Source organism: Nicotiana tomentosiformis, chromosome 2 (assembly GCF_000390325.3).
Source record: "Nicotiana tomentosiformis chromosome 2, ASM39032v3, whole genome shotgun sequence".
Lineage (NCBI taxonomy): Eukaryota > Viridiplantae > Streptophyta > Magnoliopsida > Solanales > Solanaceae > Nicotiana > Nicotiana tomentosiformis.
The window spans coordinates 84,437,642-84,461,543 of record NC_090813.1 but is presented as its reverse complement, the minus strand read 5'-3'; the positions used below and the strand labels follow the sequence as shown (position 1 = coordinate 84,461,543).

Genomic DNA, 23,902 nt, shown 5'->3' with positions numbered 1-23,902 from the left:
TACAAACCAACGATTTGGTTGTTGTTGGTTTGGTTCAGTTTGGTTCGATTTTTCGGTTCTTAATAAGCTAGTGATAAGTCGATAATAGTAAAACGACACTAGACAATAATCTGAAATATTTTTGCTAAAGTTTTGCTTTTATATATATTTTTTTCACAACTGAAAGTTTAATTACCTGTTTATATGAAAAGAATGAAAAAAAAAAACAAAAAAGTAGACCAAAGTTGCATCTTAACAGAAAGAAAATGCCAATTGGTTCCAAGTAAAAAACAAAAAGAAAAGCTTGCAATTTCGGGGGTTGTAAGCCATAGCCAACTACGAAACATGGTAATATATAAGATCTACATATTAAAAGTTCTGCTATTAGAAGATTGAAAGATATAACAATATTTTAAGTACTACTAGAGCATAATTCCAAATATCTACAAAGATAGTTCTTTTAACTATTTGTATTTGAAAATGTAGCATAAAGATATAAAGCCGAGTATTAAAATTGTAGCAATAATATAAGATAGAAAACTGTACCGGGTGAACTAAGTTGGAACACATGATAGAATCAAAAAAAATAAGCCAAAACAAAGGTTCCAAAGTATAAACAACTTTGTCCATGTGAAAGTAAAAATTATGTATTTAAACTAAAAAAAGAATAAGAGAATCGATAATATCATATTCACTTCTATTTTTTTTCTTCATAAAGATCACTTTCGCAGCTGCTTCCATCATTGTCCTTAGCTTAAGCTACAACCTAGTCAATGCTCAAAGCAGTGTCCGGATATTCTGAAGAAAGAATTATCATATTAGGCATTACTCTTCAAAAACATAAAAGTAATCATAAAGTTAATTGTATAAAGTTACCATTTTCAACGATTTCAAGTTTTTGAATTTCTTCTAAAAGATATTCAAGCTTGCATTCTTTAGATGATGACCGCAACCATTGTTGACAACAAATAAGAGCTTTAGCTGTCTTTGTTGATAAAGAACCTCAATAACAATCAAGAATCCGACCACCGGTGCTAAAAGTTGATTCCAAGGCAACAGTAAATGTAGGAATAGCAAGCACATTTCTTGCAATCTTAGAGACAGTTGGATATCTTTCATATGAAACTTTCCACCAAGCTAAGACATTTAAATCCTTATTCTTCTCCATATCATCCATCAAATACTTCTCAAGCTTAGTCGTATTACCAATATTATTCTCATCTTCAAGAAATTTCTCCCATTGAGATTGCCACACATCACAACTATGCATTGCATCAGTTTGACTCACACTAGTTTGATCTCCAATATTTTCATTAGAAGTCCCAGATATAGAATCCTTATAGTGATTATACATGCGAGATAAAGTATCCATCACTTTGGTAGACTTTCCGTGTCCCTCCAAAGGACTATAAAATTTGCTAAAAAGGAACTTCACATACTTCATTTTGTACCGAGGATCCAACACAACAACAACAAATAACAACATATTCATATCCTCAAAATCAGCCCAATATTTATCAAACTTAAGTTTCATCTTCTTAGCCATATTAGTCAAGCTAGAATCAACATCATCAGAATATTGGACAATTAAGCTTTGAAGATTAAAAAGCTCATGAAAGAAAGAATTAGAGGTAATATGTGAAGTTTCAGAAAATTTCAAAGTGGTTTGGTAAAATATTTCAAGAAACTTGAGAAAGACTTTCACATTCTGCCAATCTTCTGAAGATGGATGCCCTGCCGTTTCACTCAATTCTAGACAATGATCATCAACATACATTCATGAAAAGGCTTTTTCAAATTTTACTGCAGTATCTAACATCAAATATGTAGAGTTCCACCATGTCTCAACATCTAAACTCAAAAGACCATGAGTGTCTAGTTTGACCTTATCAACATGTGACTTGAAGGAAGTAGATCACTCATGGTAAAATATTTCAAGAAACTTGAGAAAGACTTTAATATTCTGCCAATCTTCTGAAGATGGATGCCCTGTCGTTTCACTCAATTCTAGACAATGATCATCAACATACATTCATGAAAAGGCTTTTTCAAATTTTACTGTAGTATTTAACATCAAATATGTAGAGTTTCAACATGTCTCAACATCTAAACTCAAAAGACCATGAGTGTCTAGTTTGACCTTCTCAACATGTGACTTGAAGGAAGCAGATATTGCAGGAAAAGACTTCATATATTTCACAGCCATCCTCACACGAGAAATAGACTCATGTTGCTCACTTAATCCTTCTTTTACAATTAAATTTAAGATATGTGCATTATACCTAACATGTAAAAATTCATTTTCCAAGATGACACATTTCCAATCATTAATTCTCCCTTTCAAGTATTTGATTGCAGCATCATTAGCTGTCGCATTATCTAGCGTCAATGTGAATGGTTTTTCAATCCCCCAATATAATAAACAAGCCTCAATACCCTTAGCAATTGTCTCACCCTTATGATCTGGAGTTTGAAAAAACTTAAGAATTTGTTTTTTGCTAATTCCATTCATCATCAATCCAATGGGCAGTAATGACCATATAAGTCAAAATTTTGAATTGATGTTTGTGTATCACTAGTAAGACATACACGTTGATCTCTAATAAGTCTTTTAAGCTTATGTTTCTCCTCTTGATAAATTTTTAAACATTGCCTAGCAACAGTAATGCGAGAAGGTAACTCATAATTAGGCAAAATAACCGACATTAATCTCTTAAAGCCTTCCCCTCGACAACTTTAAATGGTCGTTCATCAATTATAACAAACTCGTCAATTGCCCTCTTAACCTCAGCAACCCTTTCTAAACTTACTTGTTCCTCTCCTTCAATGGGTATAAGTTTGAGTGTTGGTTGCTTTCTATCAATTACCTTGAAAGGGGATTATCACACTTGTTAGTTAAATATGCCCAAAGTTTAGAAGTCTCATTCCTACTAAGATAAGCAAAGTCTTTAGGACAGTAATTGCATTTTCCCCCTCGTGTCACCCTTTTTATCAGTAAACTTTGTGAAGTGTGGCCAAATTTCATATTTTCCCCGACCATTTTCCCCAGGGTCTCGACCACACAGAGTTGTTCTTTTTTGCTTTTTAGGAGGATTGCGCATAATAGAAGTATCAGGAGTGTTACCATGTGTTAGAGTTGCCACAGATGTTGGTGTAGCTGGAGTAGTATTTTTTAAGGTGGCCTCCAAATCTTCAACCTTAGTCCTTTTCATCTGAAATAAATTAGAACCCATTTTATCAGATGTCAAGAATAAATATTGATTAACATCACTTTGTTGAATGAATAAAAAATCAAGTGAGTAACAAAGAAAAATTAATTTTAGAACGTAATGTCTAACGTCACTTTGTTGAATCAATAATAAAGTATTCATAGTAACAAAATTAGATTCTTGTTATAAGAAATATCAAATTATGGTGGATGTCTACTCTTCCACCATGATCTTCGTCTCAAATACTTAATAACATATTCAATGACATATTTTTTATGTTTAATGACATATTCAATGACATATTTTCTTCACTTTTCATACCTATATAAAAGCCTTGTAATAAATAGGAAAATACACACAATTGAAGAAGAAATAAGAATCTCTTCTCTCTTTCTCCATATATCTCTTAGCTTGTTTTTCCTTATTCCATATTGTTACTTTGAGTTATATTTTATAACACGTTATCAGCAAGAGACTCTACCATCTCAAGAAGCTCTTTGAGAAGACTAAGGTATAACTTTTCTCCTCTTTTAATTATGACCGATATTGTGAAAAGAAAGTTCGTTACCCTTGAAATTTCGGGCAAGAACTATATGACATGGGTGTTGGATGCTGAAATCCATTTAGATGCAATGGGTCTTGGAGACGCCATTAAAGACAAAAATAAAGCATCTACCCAAGACTGTGCTAAGGTCTTGATTTTCTTGCGCCATCACCTTGATGAATGGTTGAAGCTAGAATATCTCACAGTAAAAGATCCACTTGTTTTTTGGAATGACTTAAAGGAAAGATATGACAACTTAAAGTTGGTCACTCTTCCACAAGCACAATATGATTGGGCTCATCTGAGACTCCAAGACTTTAAGTGTATTTCTGAATATAATTCTGCGATGTTCAGAATTACTTCTAAATTGAAACTCTATGGAGATACTATCACTGACTATGATATGCTTGAAAAAACGTTCACAACGTTTCATGCCTCCAATATGGTCTTGCAACAGCAGTACTGAGAGAAAGGTTTCAAGAAGTATTCTGAGTTGATTTCTCTTCTCTTTGTGGCTGAACGAAATAATGACTTGCTCATGAGAAATCACGAAATCGACCCATTGGTCTACACCATTGCCTGAAGTGAATGAGGTGTATTCCCATTATTCTAAGCATGGAAAAGGTCGTGGACCTGTTCGTAGTCATGGTCGTGGCCAAGGAAGAAATTTTTCTGGTATTAATCACCCCCCCAAAGAAAAATAAACACCAAAGTGGAAAGGACTAAAGGAAAATGGTTCAGAAACTGAATGTTATCGTTGTAGTGGAAAAGGGCATTGGGCAAGTATTTGTCGCATACCAAAATATTTGGTTGAGCTTTATCAAGCATCTCTAAAGACTAAAGGCCCTGAAACTAATTTTGTCTATGACAATAAATTTGACATCACCCACTTGGATCTGGCAGATTTTTTTGAGCATCCTAATGAAAAAATAAACCACTCGATCGGTGATGGATCTGTGGTTAAAGATGATTGAGTAGTTTGATTTTTATGTTTTCCTATTCGTAGTATCTAATGAATAAACATCTTGTAATTTTTATTGCACTTAATAATACTTCTTATGTAGTTCTTAAAAATATATGTATTTTCGAAATTTCATAAATTTCACAAACAAAGAGCAATATCTAAGTAATTAGTGTCCAAGTCTCATTAATCTTTTAACGCTTTTTGATTTTCCTTTACGTTACTTTAATTCTCTTTAAGAAAACGTTTACAAGCACCCTAAAATAACTTTTATTACTTGACCCTCAATTCCCATCTTTCTTTGAAAAATAAAAAATTAAAAAAATTAAAAAAAATCTAATACATCGGGACCTCAATTTTTTCATGTACATGGATAAATATTAGGAATAAAGGAAAGAGAAGCAACTAAGTATGTTCTTTTCTTACACGGGTCAATTGTTTTTCATGCAATATGTAAGAAAATGTAAATAACTTATACATGTAAATAATATTGTTGTAGTTGTATTAGTCATATGTGTAATGTACTTATAATTGTATTATTTTTGCTACGTAATTATTTGTATCATAATTAGAATTTGCTGGAAATGGCATTAAAAGGCCACTATTTATTTTTTTGGGCAAATTATACTACTAGGCATGCCTAGCAGCTATTTTATTAATAACAAATGAAAAAAGAAACCACAATGGAAAAGTACAAGTAAGGGGGCTAGCTACAACAATGGTGCTTCTATGCCTTGGCTATATAATCACTCTTCTGCGCCTCCATTGCCTTAAGATGGCAGCCTCATGTAGAGGATCATGGTGTAGCTGCCGACAGAAGTCTCACGAGGGCATATAATCTCATAGCCGCTTGGATCTTCCCAAAAGAATAGGAATATAGCACACACATACCGTGCTAGAACTTACCTTACAAATCCTATTGAGGCATAAAAAATCTCATCTACTGGCAAGCATGAAGAAAATATGAGCTAGAAATAACTAAGTACTCTATGATCATCACAGAGTTTAAAACATACTCTGTAATGATATTACAAATGATGATACTTAAAAAGTGATAAAATAAAGCAATGTAGAAATTTGTGTCTTGGCCCTCTTTCTTCAACCTTGTGCACTCTTCAATTTGTAGCTCATTGGCTTCTTCTTCCACTGTCTTCAAATATTCTTCAAACTTTTTCATTTCTTTTTTGATTTATTTGACCTTGTGGAGGTGGTAGGGACACTCGCCTTTTGCTTTGCAGTTCTCATTGGTAGTTTCCTAATGACAACCTCTTGTGTTGCTTTTCCATCCCAGCTATGTTGCCTTTCATGTGCCTTCTTTTTATTTTTGTTTGATCCACTTCTCATTTGACGGGGTGATAGGTTTCCCTCGCTGGCTACATTTTTAAAGCAAGCATCTAGTAGTTCTTCCTCTTCCCCTTCTTCATACCAATCTCGACCCATTTCCACCCTGAAAGCGTCAATAGGATTGTGTGCGGGTACTAGGGCTCCTCTTTCGATCCTCGGATTGTCAAGAGCCTTTAAAGTATCCATGTCATGAGTTACCAGAGCTCGGAAGATGTTTGTCGGAGTCAAGCTATATTATGCAGCCACTCCACTCGTACTAGCTACCTGTCCAGTTTTATGGATCAATTTAAGATTGGAAATCGTACCTGATAGTTGTTGTCCAGTAGGAACAAAAACAGCAGCATTAGGACTTAGTTTTGTTTTGATTTGCATTCTTGGCGGAGTACTAGCAACCTGCTCAAACACAGTAACTGCTCCTTCTTGTGCGTTGTCACCTCGTCGTGTTAACGAACATATTTCTTGAGTGTTTTGTTCCTGAGAATCAACACCATAATCTTCTTCACCTTCTTCATACCCTTCTGCTTGGTCAACCCATAACTTATGCTTAGAGCTAACTACCTCCTGTAGCTCGTTTAAAATTTGGACAGGTTCATCACTTGCCTCGTCTTCACTCATCGTGTCTTCATGTGCTTCTCCATTGTGGTCAGCCCCTCCTTTTTTTGTTGCCGACGACATCATGGATAAAGTTTGTTGGTTGTCTGAAACTTGTAACATGTTTCCAGATCGATCGAACAAATCATTGGAAGGGATATCATGTTGTGATGTATTCAAACCAACCCTTTCCATGCCATTATCATCTTGAAGAGACAGCTCTTTCGTTGGATTATGCATAAACCCAGGCAGAACTTGCGACTGCCCAGCTTGTTCCTTTGCCTTAACACTAGTTCTACCTGAATTTACAAGCACCTGCCCAGCCTTTTCCTCCTTCCTTTCTAATATTACATGCTCCTGTGTATTGAGAGGATTGTTATGCCTTATTACTGCTGTCTGCCATTCCTTGACCATTTTATCTAATTCCGGACCATAGAATTGCAGTTTTGGAGCAATGTGATTTTCAGTAGTTATACTATCTGGTCGAGCACCTCTGTCAGTTGAATTTTTCTGCTGCTTTCCAAGACCTGTAGAGCTTGTTTGTTCAACATCTTCCAGATGTTGTTCATTCATCAAAGCCTCAAACGAGTTAGAAACAGTAACAGTTTTTGCTGCACTAGTCTGAGTTTTGTGAATTGAAACATTGCTTTTGCTAGGTGAGGACTGTGTACGATTTATCACTGCCCAATCTCTTGTTTTTGATTGATCCAATACTTGAGTTATTGGACCTAATGATTTTTCAATTAAATCAGCATGTGCAGCAGCTGGTTGATCGTGCGAAATCCCTCGTTCATTACCAATTTGAATCCCAGATGCCCCATCGACTTGTTGAACATTATCAATCTGGTGTGAATTAACATGTCGATCAGCATCAGACTTTAAAGCAGTAGCAGTATCATCTTGACAATCAAAAACCCCAGTAACCCCAATAAGCTGCCCAGATTTTTCCTCCCCTGCTTGAACTCTTAATGTTTTTTCAATTGTAAGTGCAACAGTAGGTTTATTAACTGGAGTGATTTTTTTAGGAGTATTCTGCCTGTTTGCTGATGCCCAGTCCCTACCATTTGATCTTTGTATTGTTTGAAAATCTGACTTTTGTGTAGCCTGCCCAGGTTGCATACCAGTATCTACAAAGGCTGCTGAGTTTTTTCAACTGGATCAAATAATGCAGTATTATTTGTAGCAACTCGTGCAACATGTTTTTTCCCCTGTAATACCTGCGAAGCCTCAACAGCTGATTGCTCATTTACCCGATCACCAAAATTTACAGGTGCATTCAACGCCGCAACAGCTTTAGTGTTACTTGATACTCCTCGCTCAATAACAGTCACCTTTTCCCCCTCAGAAAACAGAGGACTCTGTTTCAGTATTGTATATTTAGAACCTGCATTTTCAACAGTTGGTTGATCATGAAACATTCCGCGATCATCATCAATTTGAATACCAGATCCCCCAGTGATTTGTTGAACCACTAGACCTTGGGCAGCTTTCAATCTCATCTGCAATTCTTTTTCTCCAGATTTTTGGGTCTGCATATCCACACCCATGAAATATGTTGCTTCTTTGTATTGCGCCAAACTTCCTTCATGTACATGACTTTCATGTGGCACGTTTAAGACATGAGCATCCACAATTGTGACTGCCTCATTTCCAGTAGTGTCAACTTGAGCTCCAACTGTTTTTTCCTCTTCTGTCAGACCTCTCATTTCGTTCAGCAGCAACCTCAAATCACCATTATATTTATCACCAACACCTGCATCAACTTGCTCATTCTCATGAGATTTGGCAATGAGATGTCGACATGAACTCTCATCGTGGCCTTGGTGCTTACAATGAGAACAATATAACGGCAAATTATCATACACCACCTCCTGCAAAACATCAACAATTTTCCTAGTGTTGTTGTCGATACTTTGAATTATAATTTTATTTGGAAGCTTGTCCAACAAGTCCACAATCACCCTTACTCTAGCCGTACTAGGTCTCGACCTCACCTGCATCGCCTTATCCACTGCGATTGGCCTCCCCACAGCAGCAACTATGGACAGTAACGAACGACGAGCAAACAATTCTGGTGACAGGCTTGGTAAGGAAATCCAAACTGCAGCCATTGATGTTTCCTCATTAGGATTGAAACCAATACTCCATGGAAAAATTCTAACTTGATGCTCCTTGCCATTGTATGAGAAATAATTCACACTACGTGCTAGTGTAACGACAAAATCTTCATATTGATCAAGACGCAACAAAAATTGTCTTTGTGCGAGTAATCCTAGTAAACTGTTACCTTTCACACCAAAGGAACTTGGGCAGTAACGTTCTCAGGATTTCCAGATTTGGTGCACCATTAGAGATGTTTTATCACAATAGCTTGATGTAATCCTTCTTCCTTAGCAAATTCTTCCCTTTCTTCCATTGTAAACTGCAGAGTTGGGATCCCATGAACAACTTCAGTTTTCTTGAGAATTGTCTTTGTTAGATTTGTTGTGTTTTGTGTGTGATTCAAACGACCAGCATATGATTCATGTTTGGTATTGTTTTGGTTACTGTTGTTTGGGTGTAACACAGAAACCAGATGGGAAATCTCAGAACTGCCCAGTTGATTGCTTGCTACAGTAAACGCGGATCCATTTTTGAGATGTGGAGCAGCTCGTTTTGAATCTTGGACTGAAGCTTGTTGGGGTGTGTTCGCCTTATCAAGACACATCTTTTGGGATAGGTCCGGTGGTTTTCCACCGCCGGACGGCGAAGCTTTGGCCATTATATCACCGCCCGTTACTGTAGCGGCTTGTCTCTTGTATAGAGAGCGTTTTTTTTGGGGGGGGGGGGGGGGTTTAGGGTTTTTATTTTTATTTTTAAAGCAAATTATACTAATAGGCGGTCCGCCGAATAGCTAATTTACTAATAGTAAAAAAAAAAATCACAAAGGAAGATTACAAGTGGGGGGGGACAAAAACTATATTAGTGTTGCATCTAATAGCAAACACATATTGGGTTTAGGTTTTTTTTATTTTTTATTTTTTATTTTTGGGTTTAAGGTTTAGGGTTTAAGGTTTTTTTTTTGTTGGCAATCCACTAAAGGCCACTATTGAATCATTGGTTTAACTTTATTATTTTTTTCTTTTTCTCTGAAAATGCTAATATTTATTCATATACTTCTTTTTGTATGTCAAACCATGGGAAGCAAGTATGGATATCTCTCAAAGCAAACTTCAAATTTCAATTGTAAAAATATTTGCCTAATTGATTCATGCACGACATATACAATATTCAAAGAGAAGAAATATTTTTCTCATTTAGGTATGTGTAAGGCAGATGCTACTACAATTTCTGGTAGTAGTAATCTAATTAAAGGCTCTATTACTCTGCCTAATGGAACAATACTTATCATAGAGAATGCAATGTTCTCCTCCAAGTCCAAGAGGAACTTGTTGAGCTTTAAAGATATCTCTCTAAATGGATTTCATATTTAGACAATAGATGAGAATAATATCGAATATCTCATCGTTATCAAGAATGTCTCTCGCCAGAAAAGGGTTATTGAGAAGTTCCCATCTTTATCTTGTGGCCTGTATTGGACAAGAATTAGTGCAATTGAGGCACATTCTATCGTGAACCAAAAGGTTACTGATTCCAATACTTTTGTACTTTGGCATGATCGATTGGGACACTCTGGATCAATTATGATGAGACAAATTTTAGAAAACTCAAATGGGCATCCATTAAAGAATTTAAAGATTCTTTTAAATAATGAATTTTCTTGCACTTCTTGTTATCAAAGCAAGTTAATTATTAGACCATCACCAACAAAGGTTGGGATTGAGTCCCCTGCGTTTTTGGAACATATACAAGGGGATATTTGTGGACCTATTCACCCACCTAGTGGGTAGTTTATGTATTTTATGGTCTTGATAGACGCATCTTCTAGATGGTCTCATGTATGCCTATTGTCATCTCGCAACCCGGCGTTTGCAAAATTAATGGCACAAATAATTTGATTACGGGCAGAGTTTTCCGATAATTCAATTAAGTCTATTCGACTTGATAATGTTGTTGAGTTTTCATCCCAAACATTTAATGATTATTTCTTATCAATTGGGATAAAAGTAGAACATCCTGTAGCTCATGTTCACACTCAAAATGGCCTTGCAGAGTCTTTGATTAAACGTCTGCAATTGATAGCAAGACTGTTACCCATGAAAACGAAATTACCCACCTCTGTTTGGGGTCATGCCATTTTGCATGCAACAGTGCTAATTCGTCTCAGACTGACAAATTATCATAAATATTCCCCGTTGAAATTAGTTGGGTCATGAACCTAATATATCCCATCTAAGAATTTTTGGATGCGCTGTATATGTGCATGTAGCACCGCTATATCGCACCAAAATGGGTCTCCAAAGAAGGTTAGGAATATATCTTGGGTTTGAATCGCCCTCCATTATTCGCTACCTTGAAACATTAACGGAAAATTTGTTCACTGCTCGATTTACAGATTGTCGATTCGATGAGACATTTTTTCCAAAATTAGGGGGAGAAATTGGTGAAACCAAACGTGAATTTTTGTGAAAAAATACATCATTATCTCATCTTGATCCACGTGCCTTTATTTGTGGGAAAAAGTGCAAAAGACTATTCATTTGCATAAAATAGCAAATTAAATGCCAGATGCATTTACGGATCTGAAAAAGATAACGAAATCACATATCCCTGCAGAGAATGTTCCAATCCGTATTGATGTCCCTGTTTGACAATCTTCTAGTATCATAGCTAATAAGTCAAAAGCACGCCTAAAGTGTGGCAAACCATTGGGTTCTAAGGATCGAAATCCTAGAAAAAAATAAATAAATGATCAAGATGACACTATGAATGAGTCTCATAAAGAAACCCATGATTTAACCAATCCTGAAATTCACGAGGAAATCAATGAGCCTGAGACTCAAGAAAATAAGGAACTATCAATAAACCCAATCGATATTGAGATAAATTTGAATCGATTGAATATAGTTGTTGATTATGTCTTTGCATATAATGTTGCATCTAGCATTATGCAAGATAATGAGGATCTTAAACCTAAATCCATTGGAGAATGTCGACAAAGACGTGATTGGCCAAAATGGCAAGAAGCAATCCAATCTCAGTTGGATTCACTTGCGAAACGTGAAGTTTTTAGGTATGTAGTCCAAACACCTAATGGTGTTAACCCTGTTGGCTATAAATGAGTCTTTGTACGTAAAAGGAATGAGAAAAATGAGGTACAAAGATATAAGGCACGCCTTGTTGCACAAGGATTTTCATAAAGGCCTGGCGTCGATTATGAAGAGACGTATTCTCTTGTTATGGATGTTATAACGTTCCATTATCTCATTAGTCTTGATGTCCATGAAAAGCTTGACATGAATTTAATGGATGTGGTTACACCCTACTTTTACGTCTCACTTGATAATGAGATATACATGAAAATTTCCGAGAGATTTAAAATGCTTGACGCACATAATTCAAAGTCCAGGGAAATATTTTCAATCAAATTGCAAAAATCTTTGTATGGTCTAAAGAAATCAGGAAGAATGTTGTATAACCGCCTTAGTGAATATTTATTAAAGGAAGGTTATATAATTGATGTCATTTGTCCATGTGTTTTTATAAAGAAAACAACATCGGAGTTTGTTGTACTTGCCGTATATGTTGATGACATAAACCTTATTGGAATTCCTAGAGAACTCCAAAAGGTAATTGATTATTTAAGGAACGAATTCGAGATGAAAGATCTCGGAAAGACAAAATTATGTCTCGATTTGCAAATTGAACATTTGACAAACAGGATTTTTGTTCATCAATTTGCCTACATAAAAAATGTATTGAAACGGTTTTATATGGATGGAGCACATCCATTAAGTACTCTGATAGTTGTTTGATCACTTGATGTGAATAAGGACCCGTTCCGACCTTAAGAAAAGAATTAAGAGTTTCTTGGTCCTGAAGTATCATATCTTAGTGCAATTGGTGCACTAATGTATCTTTCTAATATTAGAAAGTCTCACATAACTTTTTCAGTTAATGTTTTAGCAAGATATATCTCTGCTCATACAAGGAGACATTGGAATAGAATCAAACACATATTGTGGTATCTAAAAGAGACTGCCGATATGGGCTTATTTTATGGCAATGATTGTAGTCCCGATCTTGTTGGTTATGCTGATGCTGAGTATTTATCTACACATGGCTCGGTCTCAAACAAGCTATGTGTTTACATGTGGAAGCACTGCAATATCTTGGTGATCGACTAATCAATCAATCGTGGCTACTTCATCTATTCATACTGAGATAATTGCTATTCATGAATCAAGTCAAGAATGTTTATGGTTGAAGTCTGTAATATACCTTATTCGAGACAAATGTAGTTTAAAGTGTGATAAATTACCCACAATTTTGTATGAAGACAATGCGGCATCCATAACTCAATTGAAGGGAGGATTCATAAAAGGAGATAGAACAAAACACATTTCACCAAAGCTATTTTTCACACATGATCTTCAAAAGAATGGTGATATCAGTGTGCAACAGATCCGTTCAAGTGATAATATGGCTGATTTGTTCACCAAATCTCTATCGACGTCAACCTTCAAGAAACTAGTGTAAAAATTGGGATGCGAAGGCTCAAGGATGTGAATTAATGCTCTCATCAAGGGGAGTTAATACGCGGTATACTCTTTTTTCCTTACAAGATTTTATCCCACTGGTTTTTCCTTGCAAGGTTTTTAATAAGGCAACCAAAAAGCGTATTCCTAAACATGTGTACTCTTTTCCTTCACTAGAATTTTTTTTTCTAATAAGGTTTTAACGAGGCATATTATCTATGGACATCCAAGGGAGAGTGTTATAAGAAATATCAAATTATGGTGGATGTCTACTCTTCCTCCGTGATCTTCATCTCAAATGCTTAATGACATATTCAATGACATATTTTCTATGTTTAATGACATATTCAATGACATATTTTTTTTACTTTTCATTCCTATATAAATGTCTTGTAATAGATAGAAAAATACACACAATTGAAGAAGAAATAAGAATTTCGTCTCTCTTTCTCCATATATCTCTTAGCTTGTTTTTCCTTATTCCATATTATTATTTTGAGTTATATTTTATAACAATTCTTGCGTTCTTAGAAACCTTCTCAAACTTTAGCCACTGTAGTCTTGCAATTTGAGTTTGCTTTCTTTACTCTTATGATAGGTATTTTTTTTAACTCTTCTGTAAGGCAAAAGTAGGTGCGTAGGGTTAGAGAATTTGAGTTTCTTAAGAAAAATAAAATTGACCGATTCCTATTACTTTGGGTTTAGGCAATCTTTTAAGATATAAGTAGTATAAATCAAAATCTATATCTTTATATAATAATTAAAATGCAGAAAATATTTAAAATTATTTACAAAAATATATGATACTATATATAAATAATTATTACATTTTATATATAATTTATCGGTTTGGTTCGGTTTATTTTTTGATTTTTAATAATAGAACCAAAACCAAACCAACTATTATCGGTTTTTAAAATTTAAAACCAAAACCAATCCATATCAAGAAAAATATCGGTTTACGTAATCGGTTTGGTTCGATTTTTGGTTTGGATCGGTTTTTCGTCAAACCGTGAACAACCCTACTTTTGTCCAAGGTTTTTTGTACTTTTTTTTTTGGTTGCAAACTTTAACATTGTCTTAACTTGAAATAAAATCATAAAATCCTTTATTGAAATTTTTGGGGACATATATCAAAGCTTTACTAGTCTTCTACTTGAGCCGCCTGTCCACCCATTGTCAATCAAATTTTATAGAGTTTCAATTAAGATAAGATAACAATCAGCGAATGTGTTATTTAATTACTGAATGTGAATGAAACTGGTTGAATAACACGTTCATGGGGCAGTGATATATAAATAATTATTGATCATTAATCAGGGCGGCTCAACGGAACTGGTGGCTTAAAACTAAAATATATTAAAAGACCCTGAAATTTCTATCATAAAATCCATATAATATTGAGACAAAAAAAGTCTACATGGCTTTGATCTAGTGGTAAGGGAACAACGTATAATGTGTGGGTTAGGCACACGTAATATGGTATTGAACTCTCAGATACAAAACTATAGCATTAATTGAAAAGGGTAAAAAGGCTGAACCTATTATCTATCGTGTTTTAAACCTTACAACACTTGTCTCGGGGAGTTCTTAGTTAAAAAAGACGAGATACAAAAGAACTTACTTTCTGATATTTGGATCAATCAAAAGTGATAAAGGAATAGCTAATTTAGAGAATTTGAGTTGAAATTAGAAAGTAAAATAGTGAAAAAAAACTACACATAAAGAAAGAAAAATAAAATTGATGAGAAGGTAAATATATTATTTAATTTAGTGAGAGAAAAGTTTTGTCCTATTAACTCACCTCTAGCAAATTTTAAAAAAATATTATAATGTGAAATATTTTATCAATAATTGTATAAATATAAATTACATAGTATTATATAATGATATAGTAGTCCTTAAATATTTATGGTGTAAGGCAAGAGCTTCACTTGCCTTACCTAGAGCCGCCATTGAAACCTTGATCTTCATGGTTTTTGATCGCTAAAGCCACGCCCTTAAGTGCCTTCCTAATGCACTACTAGTTAAACAACAGAGATGGGCACCTCCACCATAATTCTTGGCATTCTTTTACATTTAGTCAAAAGAGAGAAAAGAAACACGCTTGCAGATGTGGACTCCTACTCTTGTTTAAAAAACTTAGCTCGCCTGGATTGACCAATTTAGTGACTGGAAAACTGAAAGAAAGATCCAAAAAAGAAAAAGCAATATGTATGCTGTTTATCATAATCTTGGAATAAATGCAGAAAATCCTAATGAGAACAATGATCAACCATAGCCGGCAGGCAAGCCAAGAGTACTGCTGGAAAAATTGTAATATAAACAACATAGAATGATAATTTGTTGCAGTATTCTTATTGACAGTGATGATCTTGACATATATCCATTATCCCAACGATGGTTGTAAATACACTCTGAAGGACATTGTCAGTGAATTATGTACCTCAAATTGGGATGGAAAGATGTGAAAAATAATTACATTTTTAATGTGTCTGGTATTGACACCTCCGAAATTTATCCGCCATAGTTATCCTTGACCTTTGCAGAAGTTACTTACAAAATTGCAAAGGCTGCTTCATCATGTAAGTTTCTATTATGGCATGTCAACCGTTTCATGATCTGGAGTCTTGTATGTGAAAGCTGATTCATCACTGGATCGCCTTTTGACCACACTCGCCCTTTGCATTAATCGGACCAGTGCTTGCACAACTTCAGACATTGGGGGTCGAAACTCAGGTTCAGGCTGTACAAGAAATAATTGACCGGATGTAAAAAGGTTACTACCAGAGAGAAAAAGGTCACATTCAAATTATTGAAAGTAAAGTAATTCACTTCAGGTATATCAATGAGCAAGTATTCATTATATTTTGGTTGAGTCCACCAAATCTTTCTTCATGAGTTGGCTGATCTCGAAGGTGCCTTACATAAAGAAAAGCTCAACTAAAAGTCACTTTCGACCATGGTATGCAATAACTTTGCCTTCGAAGTTCCCAAACTTTATTAACCATTTGGGCCGCCATACCAAGACTCATAGGCATTAAGGGGTCATTTGGTAGGATTGTATTAGGGGAAAATAATACATGTATTAGCTTTAGTATAATTAATCCCTTGTTTGGTGGTGTTCTTCAACCTATGTATAACTAATACATGTATTAGTTATACACCCTATTTGGTATTATCCTATGTATAACTAATACATAGCAAACCATGGCATTAATAATATCATGGTTTTTAATACATGGATAAGCACGTATACACCCCTATGCAATGCAAGTTATTTTTAATACACCAAACCAAATTGTGGATAAGAAATAATCCCAGCATTACTAATACACTCTATTCAGTACTATTCTTATACACCCTACCAAACGACCTCTAAATGCAAGAAAGGTCATTTATTTGCTGTAGCATTTGGTCCTTGAGTATGTAAATTCCCTATGATTATTGACTTTCCCTTCCATCAGATATTTTGGGAGTCCTTTCATCTGTTAAGCTTCCTACAGATAGATAAACAAATGTGTATACTCCAAATGAAAGATTGTGCATGTAAAATCTCACCTGAACACAAAGTGCAATAATATCAGCAAATCGGGACAAAGACTTTGCAGGATACATGCCATTTAGTGCAGGATCAACCATTTTTGATAAGGCATCTATATCATGGAGTTGAGGCGTAGCCCATCTCACAAGTGACTGTTCCGATCTCATTCTTGAACTAAATGATTTATTAACAAAATATCAGGTCATTAATAGAATTCAACAGAGTAAGTCAACTAGCAATGTCTGCATAATCAAGTTTACCTATCAAGTGGCTTCCTTCCTGTCAGCAACTCCAACATTACCACACCGAAACTGTATACATCACTTTTTACAGTATATATTCCAGATAAAGCAAATTCCGGAGCGCTATAACCAAATGAACCAACCATCTGTGTGGATGAAACCTGTCAACATTAAGAGGAAATTACAACTTTAGGCAATAATCATTACCATAATCAGTTAGCCTTTTGAAGCATGAGCTTCCTTCACAGGAACTTCTGCATAAGGAGATTCTTTCTTTTCCAAAAACCATTGACACAACTAAAAGGATTTTCTAGGCTGGGGAAAATGGGTCTTCACTAAAGGTTGTGCACATTGGTAATGAGCGTGTTTAAGCACCTAACAAGCTCCAGAAGAACAAAAACAAAATTAAGCTGTCACAATCAGAATCTCCAATTCATGACTAGTCTTTAAAGCTGTACCGAGAAACAACTGCTTATCAATATTTGCTCTTACTAGAGTATTTCAACTGGTAAATTGATTGTCATCATGTCATAAACATTATATGTACCACCCAACATTATAAACAACAAACGACAATAATAATTTAGATTACAGACAATCAGCTTTACTAACTCACCGGGCGTTCTGTGTTTGGATTCAGAGCTGCTAACCCACAATCTGATAAATGAGGATTGAGCTCTTCGTCTAGTAAAATATTTGCGGATTTGAAATTTCTATGTACAACAGAAGGTAGACAAACTTCATGCAAGTACCTGAAAATGCGAGGTTTAAATTTTAAGCCAACCCAACAATAATGGGCTGAGACATGTAAAATACTATACAGCTACTACATACTCTAAAGCTCGAGCAGTGCCAAGTGCTACTCTAACCCGTGCATTCCAAGTAAGCAATGTGCTCCTCTCATCAGCAAAGTGCAGCATATCATGCAAGCTACCATTTGCGACATGGTCATAAACCAGAAGACGCTGCCCGTGCTCGGCACAGTATCCTATCAATGCAACAATGTTTTGGTGTCTCAGCCTTGACATATTTGAGACAGCTTCAAGAAAGTTATCTTCCTCCTGCAGCGACAATGCTGCACTATCGATCTTTTTGATGGCCATTATCTGGTATAGACAGTTGTTAGTTCATACGACCATTGACAGTTTCAGTTAGCATGTTCTATAGAAGCTACATGAATGCAAAATAAAAGTTTCCCTATCAATACTGTTATTGACACGTCAAATATCAAATCATTTATTTGAACAGTTGGCATCAAGTTGGGAGCAGAGAAATAGTCGACATTGGTTCATTAGAAAAGAAATAACCAGCAGCACATCCTATAATAAACCAAAAAGTAGAAGATATACTAAGTCGAACTCTAAAACTTTTAAGAACGTTTTTGCTTAAGACTACATCATATAACCGAAGGACAAGGTTAGAATATCATAATTAGTTCTGGCTGAGAAGAGAAGTGAGATGACCATCAAAGTGGCCATATTATTACACCCATCAATACAAGACGACAGACAAAAGCAAAGATGTGACCACACAGAGGAGTGAACAATTGCCACGTGTTCATCACAACCTGAGCCAATTGTGGGCAATCAACTATGTAAAAGATCCAACAGGCAAGGTGAATCAAAGAGTATCAAGGACATAATCTCAGTAAAGAATCACTAAACAGATTACCTACTAGCAAGAAGACCTAAAATTTTAACTTCCATGCAGCAGAGCATCAAGAAGTGTGCTAACTTCTAATTAGCTTTAGTAATACACAGATCAAATATTTACCCTTGTAAAGATTGCCAGAAAAAGAATATTGTGAAAGAATCTGACAGTTCCACCCAAACATTAAGGCAATGGATATGGTAGGACAAGATGTTCATAAACTGCTTTGGATGCCCCCTCATTTACCGAGGCGGGAAATTATATAACACAACAATCTTTTTTTTCTTTTTTTGAGTAAGGTAACATTTATATAACACAACAATCTCCCGCACGTTTAATGGCTCGATACCATGTCAAAGCATCTTAGCAACCACCCAAAACCTTATGGTGATGGGTGGAGTGGCCAAGATCTTTATATACCTCTTTTGATGTCCTTGAGGATCCGATGAACATTATACAACTCACAAGTATGCAAATTCTCAAAGCATCAAAATGAGGATGTCCTTGAGTGACAGATTAACTTTATTCAATGTTGTTCAGCTTTAAATAGTTCGAATGCACATCCCACATAAGTACCAAAGGTAAGAAGTGACATGGTATAACAATTGGAAAGTAAACATCTCAAATTACCTTCCCGTTAGGAAACTCTGCCCTATAAACACGCCCGAGAGATCCTTCACCGATGAGATTTTCTTGACTGAAGCTGTTTGTTGATGTTTGCAGAGCAGCAACAGTATAAGAAGTTGCAGTTATCGGGGACTTCACTCTCCTTACAGATCCATTCTTCCCTTGTATCCTTTCAACTGTCACCTTCTCTGTAGGTGGGGGCTTCAAGTCAGCTACAGCAGCCGCAGGCTTTGCCCTTTGCTCTTGTACCTCCATATTCACTAAGATTAAGCAGAATATATGAGAAATGAACCAAGCTAGTGCCAATTTCCAAATGAAGATAGTACATCACAATACAATGGTTTTTCATCTGAGGATATTAGCACCAATCACAATAATGAGTCAGGAGGAAAAAAGTTAATAGAACAAACCTTTTTCTGTGTTAACTGGAAGACTTCCTGAAGAGGGTCTAGCAGCAATTTCCTTGCCCTTACCCCTCCGGAAGCAAAATACAAGTGCTACCAGAGCAAAAAGAACTGCTAGAGAAGATCCAAGAACTATGCCAATGATAGCTCCAGTTGTCAATCCCTTCTTTTTATCGCCATTTTCTGGATTAGAACCTGGTCTTGTACGTGAACGAGGAGGAGAGCGGTTACGGTTGTTGCGAGATCTGCCAGGAGGAGGTGGAGTGTATGGTGGTGGAGGAGGAGCTGGACCATTTGCAAAAGAATTTCCATCGTATCTGTCATGTTAGACGTTATGTCACACCCCTTGAAACTGTAACAGTCTAAACCATGTAAAAATATATAAGATGTGAAGACACTTACACGAAGTTAGGGATAGATAGGAGTTCATTTGGGATCCATCCATTAAAATGATTCTTTGCAACATTTCTGCAGAAAGGTTTTGTTTTTCCCATAAAAATCTCTATTGACATTGAATCAAACTAGCTATGCCCATTAATTTACGAATAAAGTGTTGAGACTTACAAATTAGTCAAAGGTAAACCAACCAGGATATTGAGAGTACCACTGAGCTGATTGTTTTGCAGATGGCTGCCAGAAATTTCAATATCATGTGCAAGTCAAACAAAGGAACAGTAAATCCTATGAGTAGAAAATTATTGTACTTACAGTGTGGAAAGATTTGTCAACAAACTGAATGAAGGAGGGAGATCTCCAGAAAAGTTATTCGAAGACAAATCCCTGCAGTAGCAGCAAATCAGTGAGATTAAAACTAGTGAAACAAATCTTCTCAAGCCATGAGGAATCAACATAGCCAGAAAGCTCAGCAGGGTTCTGAGCGCTACCGCAAATTTCACTGTTTCCTTGAATTGGATTCTGATAGATCCAATAAATGAAAACGAAAAGCAATTAAAGCTTCAAAGAGGAGCAGGACACCAATCCTATTACAATCAAAATGATTTTTCACATAAAAAGTGTATGAAAGAAAATAAAAAGTTGGAGTTTGCAAATCATTGTTCGTTAAAATTGAGCAGATAGCGAATCTAAAAGACATCTATACATGATTACATCCTATATTTAGCATGTGTTATCTACGTCTGGAAGCACTCATGTCTGTCCATTGTAGGCAAATCAAAACAAATGAAGGGCCAGAAACTACAGGTTGGAGCCACCATGTTATGATGAATTCAACCTAGTAACTGGACTTGAACTGGAATAGGAAAAGGAGAACTTCAACTGTGGCAATGTATGAACTCATTTAAAAAGTTATTCAGAAAAATAAAAATAAAGAAGGCAGAAGAAGTAAGAAGAGAAGAAAAGAAAGGAACCAGAAAACATCAAATAAGTAAAGATTAGTAGAATACTTACAAGGTTGCCAGGTCGGAGTGGTTGGTGAACACATCTCCAATTGTTTGAGAGAGTGAATTACGGCTAAGATTCCTAAAAAATGAACTGCTGAGTTAGCTATTTTGAAAAACATTGCCAGAAATGATCAACGAAAGAAGAAAACGAAGACCAAGCAAATGCTAATTTTGTTTTGGGAAAGACCGTAGCAAGTCTGGCCACTCACAGATAATTAAGTGTAACCATGCCAGCAATAGAATAAGGAACGTTGCCACTTATATTGTTCTTTGCAAGATTCCTGCATTGACAATGATTATATTGTCAGTGAGTCAATCACAAGCAGAAAAGTTTTCAAATAAACCAAACACTTTATAAGGAGCGAACATTACAGGCTGGTGAGATTGGGTGGAAGCTGATATGGAATAGAATCATGAATGTTGTTGCCGCTCATATCCCTAAAGACAACAGAGTGCAGAAGTTTAATTTTATTGCAATAGAAGGTCTAAATTACCCTATACCACTAAATGAAAAAGTTCTTACAAGTTCTTTAACGAGGTAAGACCATTGAGCATGTATCCCAACGTTCCATTGAGTCCCAAATCAGGAATTTGACTGTCACAGAAAGAACCAAATGTTATATCAATCAAATCATAACTAAAATGTACAACTACGTGCACTAGGTTAACGGTATACAAACTTACATTGAAACAACGGAAGTTCCCTGACAGCTGATTCCTTTCCAAGACTCGTTACAGGGATCACCACCATTAGACTTCCAATTAGTGAGTTGTGAAGGACTATTCAACGAACTATACAAGACCTGAAGAGCTTGCACTGCAGATTACAAGAGTCAGGCAATGAACATAGCCAGATAATCTCTCCAACAAGAAAAACAAGATTCAATGTTTATGTAGGAAAGCCTCAATCTTTAACTAGCATTGGCTCTGAAACTAGCTAAAAAGAAGGAAGACACTTAGAATGTGCAAGAAAAGATAGTACTAAAACAACAAATCCTGCATTCAAATCAAACAAGTTTAACATTCCAATCCAAACGCATGCCTTCTTAGATCACAATCTCAAAAACATCCAAATAAAATAGATGAGTTATATTATTTTTAGTACAAAAAGAATCAAGACTCAATCTTTGACTTGCATTGACTCAGAAAACCAACAAGAAGGGGGAAAAAGGAATCCCAGAAAATGGGCAAGCAAATACATTACCACATTAATCAATTCAGGCATTCAAACATCAAACAATCATGTTCTAGATACGGATCCAAGATTTTAAAAAATCAGTGAGGTGCAAAAGGTAAAAGGTGGGAAAACTCACAATCATTAGGATCAGTGTTTGCTTCAACAACAAGAAGAGATGAGCTAAAAAATGCTGCCACGATCACCACCACTACTAGCAAAGGGGGGAAAAGGGTGTCCTGCTTACACCTATTTCTCTTCATTTCTGCCATAATGTTCTTGTTATATCTTAGTGCGACAAGAATTAATTAAAGGGGTTGGGCAGAAACAGAGCTAAAGGGAAAAATCAAAGAGGAGAGACATGGGAATAACAAGGTAACATTGGCACTAGTGGTAGTAGGTGTCACCATCGTTAAAAGAGCTCCCTCATTCCTAACTCTCTTCCTAGCAATGAAGAAAGAGAAATTTATATGTACGACTCCACTTGTAGTGTGTATCTATAGCTGTCGGCGAAAAATTAAGAAAGATAATATACTCGTAGTAGCTTTAATTAAGAAATTACTTAACTAAATACCAACTCAAATTTATTCCGCTAGGTCTCATTTAAACTCTTAACATTAGTAGATCACAAATTTAAAATCAATAATACTTTTGATATAATTTCTTGATATGTAATTTCTTTTTTAAATTAAGAAATGAATATTCGAATTCGCATAAAACTTTGGATGCATTCATTCTTATATTTGAGCTTTGCTATTTTTAGTATTTATCTTCTTCTTTGCGATGTAATGGAGTAATTTGTTACAGTAGTTTCTTATTTTATTGCTATCATGATTGGAAAAGATCTCTTTAAAAAATTGGGAGTGAAAAGTTTGGTATGAAGTAGGCAGTCAACCGGCAAGCGACATCTTTGCAAGGAAGATTACTTTAAAGGGAATTCGAAAAAGAAAATTACTTTAAAGGGAAGACCTTTTTAGTGGACGAAACTGCCCCTCATAAATGAGGCTTATTGCCAATGTACCATTTCATTACCGACGTAGGATTTGGAAATAATAAATAATGGGGTATGAACGGGGCACTGGGCATGCGGAATAAGATTAGACTTTCTTTCAGGAGGCATTATTGAAAGGGACTAAATTGTAGGGATGTGAATTTGGAGGGGTAGCTTTTGTCATTACTGCAACTTTTTCCTAATTTCCACATGTTTGACTTCCTTAGTTGGAACTTGGAAAAGCAAATTCTGATCCATCAAATCTACCAAATAAACTCAAAATAATTCATCCAAAAAGAACATGGGAATACACCTTCTGTAATCAAAATTTTCCGTAAAATAAAAGAATTTCTTAATCAACATTTCCCCTTTCACTTAGTTATATGTTTCTTTAATTTTGATAAATAAATTTTATAATTTATGATCGGAAACTCTTTAAAATCTATGAAATAGAGTTGTTGAAGATTCTTTGAGTAGGAAAGCTTGCTAGGAACCAAATTCTTACAAGTGTTCTTCAAGTGTAAACAAGATTGTAACTTTGAACCGACGAATTGGCATTTTGGATAATCTTTTAGTAAAGAACCATTTATTAGTGTTTCATAAG

At 35.5% G+C, this 23,902-nt stretch overlaps 3 protein-coding genes across 3 annotated transcripts; 1 reads left to right on the top strand and 2 right to left on the bottom strand.

Annotated features, from left to right (window-relative positions):
- Positions 1–982: 982 nt before the first annotated feature.
- On the bottom strand, positions 983–1,756 carry LOC104106773 (zinc finger BED domain-containing protein RICESLEEPER 1-like). The gene has a single exon (XM_009615396.1). The coding sequence runs from the start codon at positions 1,754–1,756 to the stop codon at positions 983–985; it is 774 nt and encodes a 257-aa protein (XP_009613691.1).
- Positions 1,757–3,781: 2,025 nt separating this feature from the next.
- On the top strand, positions 3,782–4,198 carry LOC138905183 (uncharacterized). Its single transcript, XM_070193689.1, has one exon. The coding sequence runs from the start codon at positions 3,782–3,784 to the stop codon at positions 4,196–4,198; it is 417 nt and encodes a 138-aa protein (XP_070049790.1).
- Positions 4,199–15,569: 11,371 nt separating this feature from the next.
- On the bottom strand, positions 15,570–22,775 carry LOC104106767 (protein STRUBBELIG-RECEPTOR FAMILY 8). Its single transcript, XM_009615387.4, has 16 exons — positions 22,447–22,775; positions 21,818–21,950; positions 21,657–21,728; positions 21,506–21,571; positions 21,343–21,414; positions 21,141–21,212; positions 20,442–20,513; positions 20,298–20,363; positions 20,136–20,201; positions 19,740–20,050; positions 19,333–19,589; positions 17,887–18,158; positions 17,669–17,804; positions 17,071–17,213; positions 16,828–16,984; positions 15,570–16,012 (listed from the first exon to the last, which is right to left on the bottom strand). Exons 1-16 carry the CDS (start codon positions 22,577–22,579, stop codon positions 15,863–15,865), a joined length of 2,178 nt encoding a protein of 725 aa, XP_009613682.1. The 5' UTR covers positions 22,580–22,775; the 3' UTR covers positions 15,570–15,862.
- Between the last annotated feature and the right edge of the window lie 1,127 nt (positions 22,776–23,902).

Bases quoted from the DNA above. Each gene is read 5' to 3' on its own strand.
- LOC104106773 (XM_009615396.1), bottom strand. From the start codon at position 1,756: ATGTATGTTGATGATCATTGTCTAGAATTGAGTGAAACGGCAGGGCAT.
- LOC138905183 (XM_070193689.1), top strand. From the start codon at position 3,782: ATGACATGGGTGTTGGATGCTGAAATCCATTTAGATGCAATGGGTCTT.
- LOC104106767 (XM_009615387.4), bottom strand. From the start codon at position 22,579: ATGGCAGAAATGAAGAGAAATAGGTGTAAGCAGGACACCCTTTTCCCC. The intron at 21,951-22,446 runs GTGAGTTTTCCC...TGTAATCTGCAG, and splicing joins AAACACTGATCCTAATGATT to TGCAAGCTCTTCAGGTCTTG. The intron at 21,415-21,505 runs GTAATGTTCGCT...TTGTCAATGCAG, and splicing joins CCACCCAATCTCACCAGCCT to GAATCTTGCAAAGAACAATA.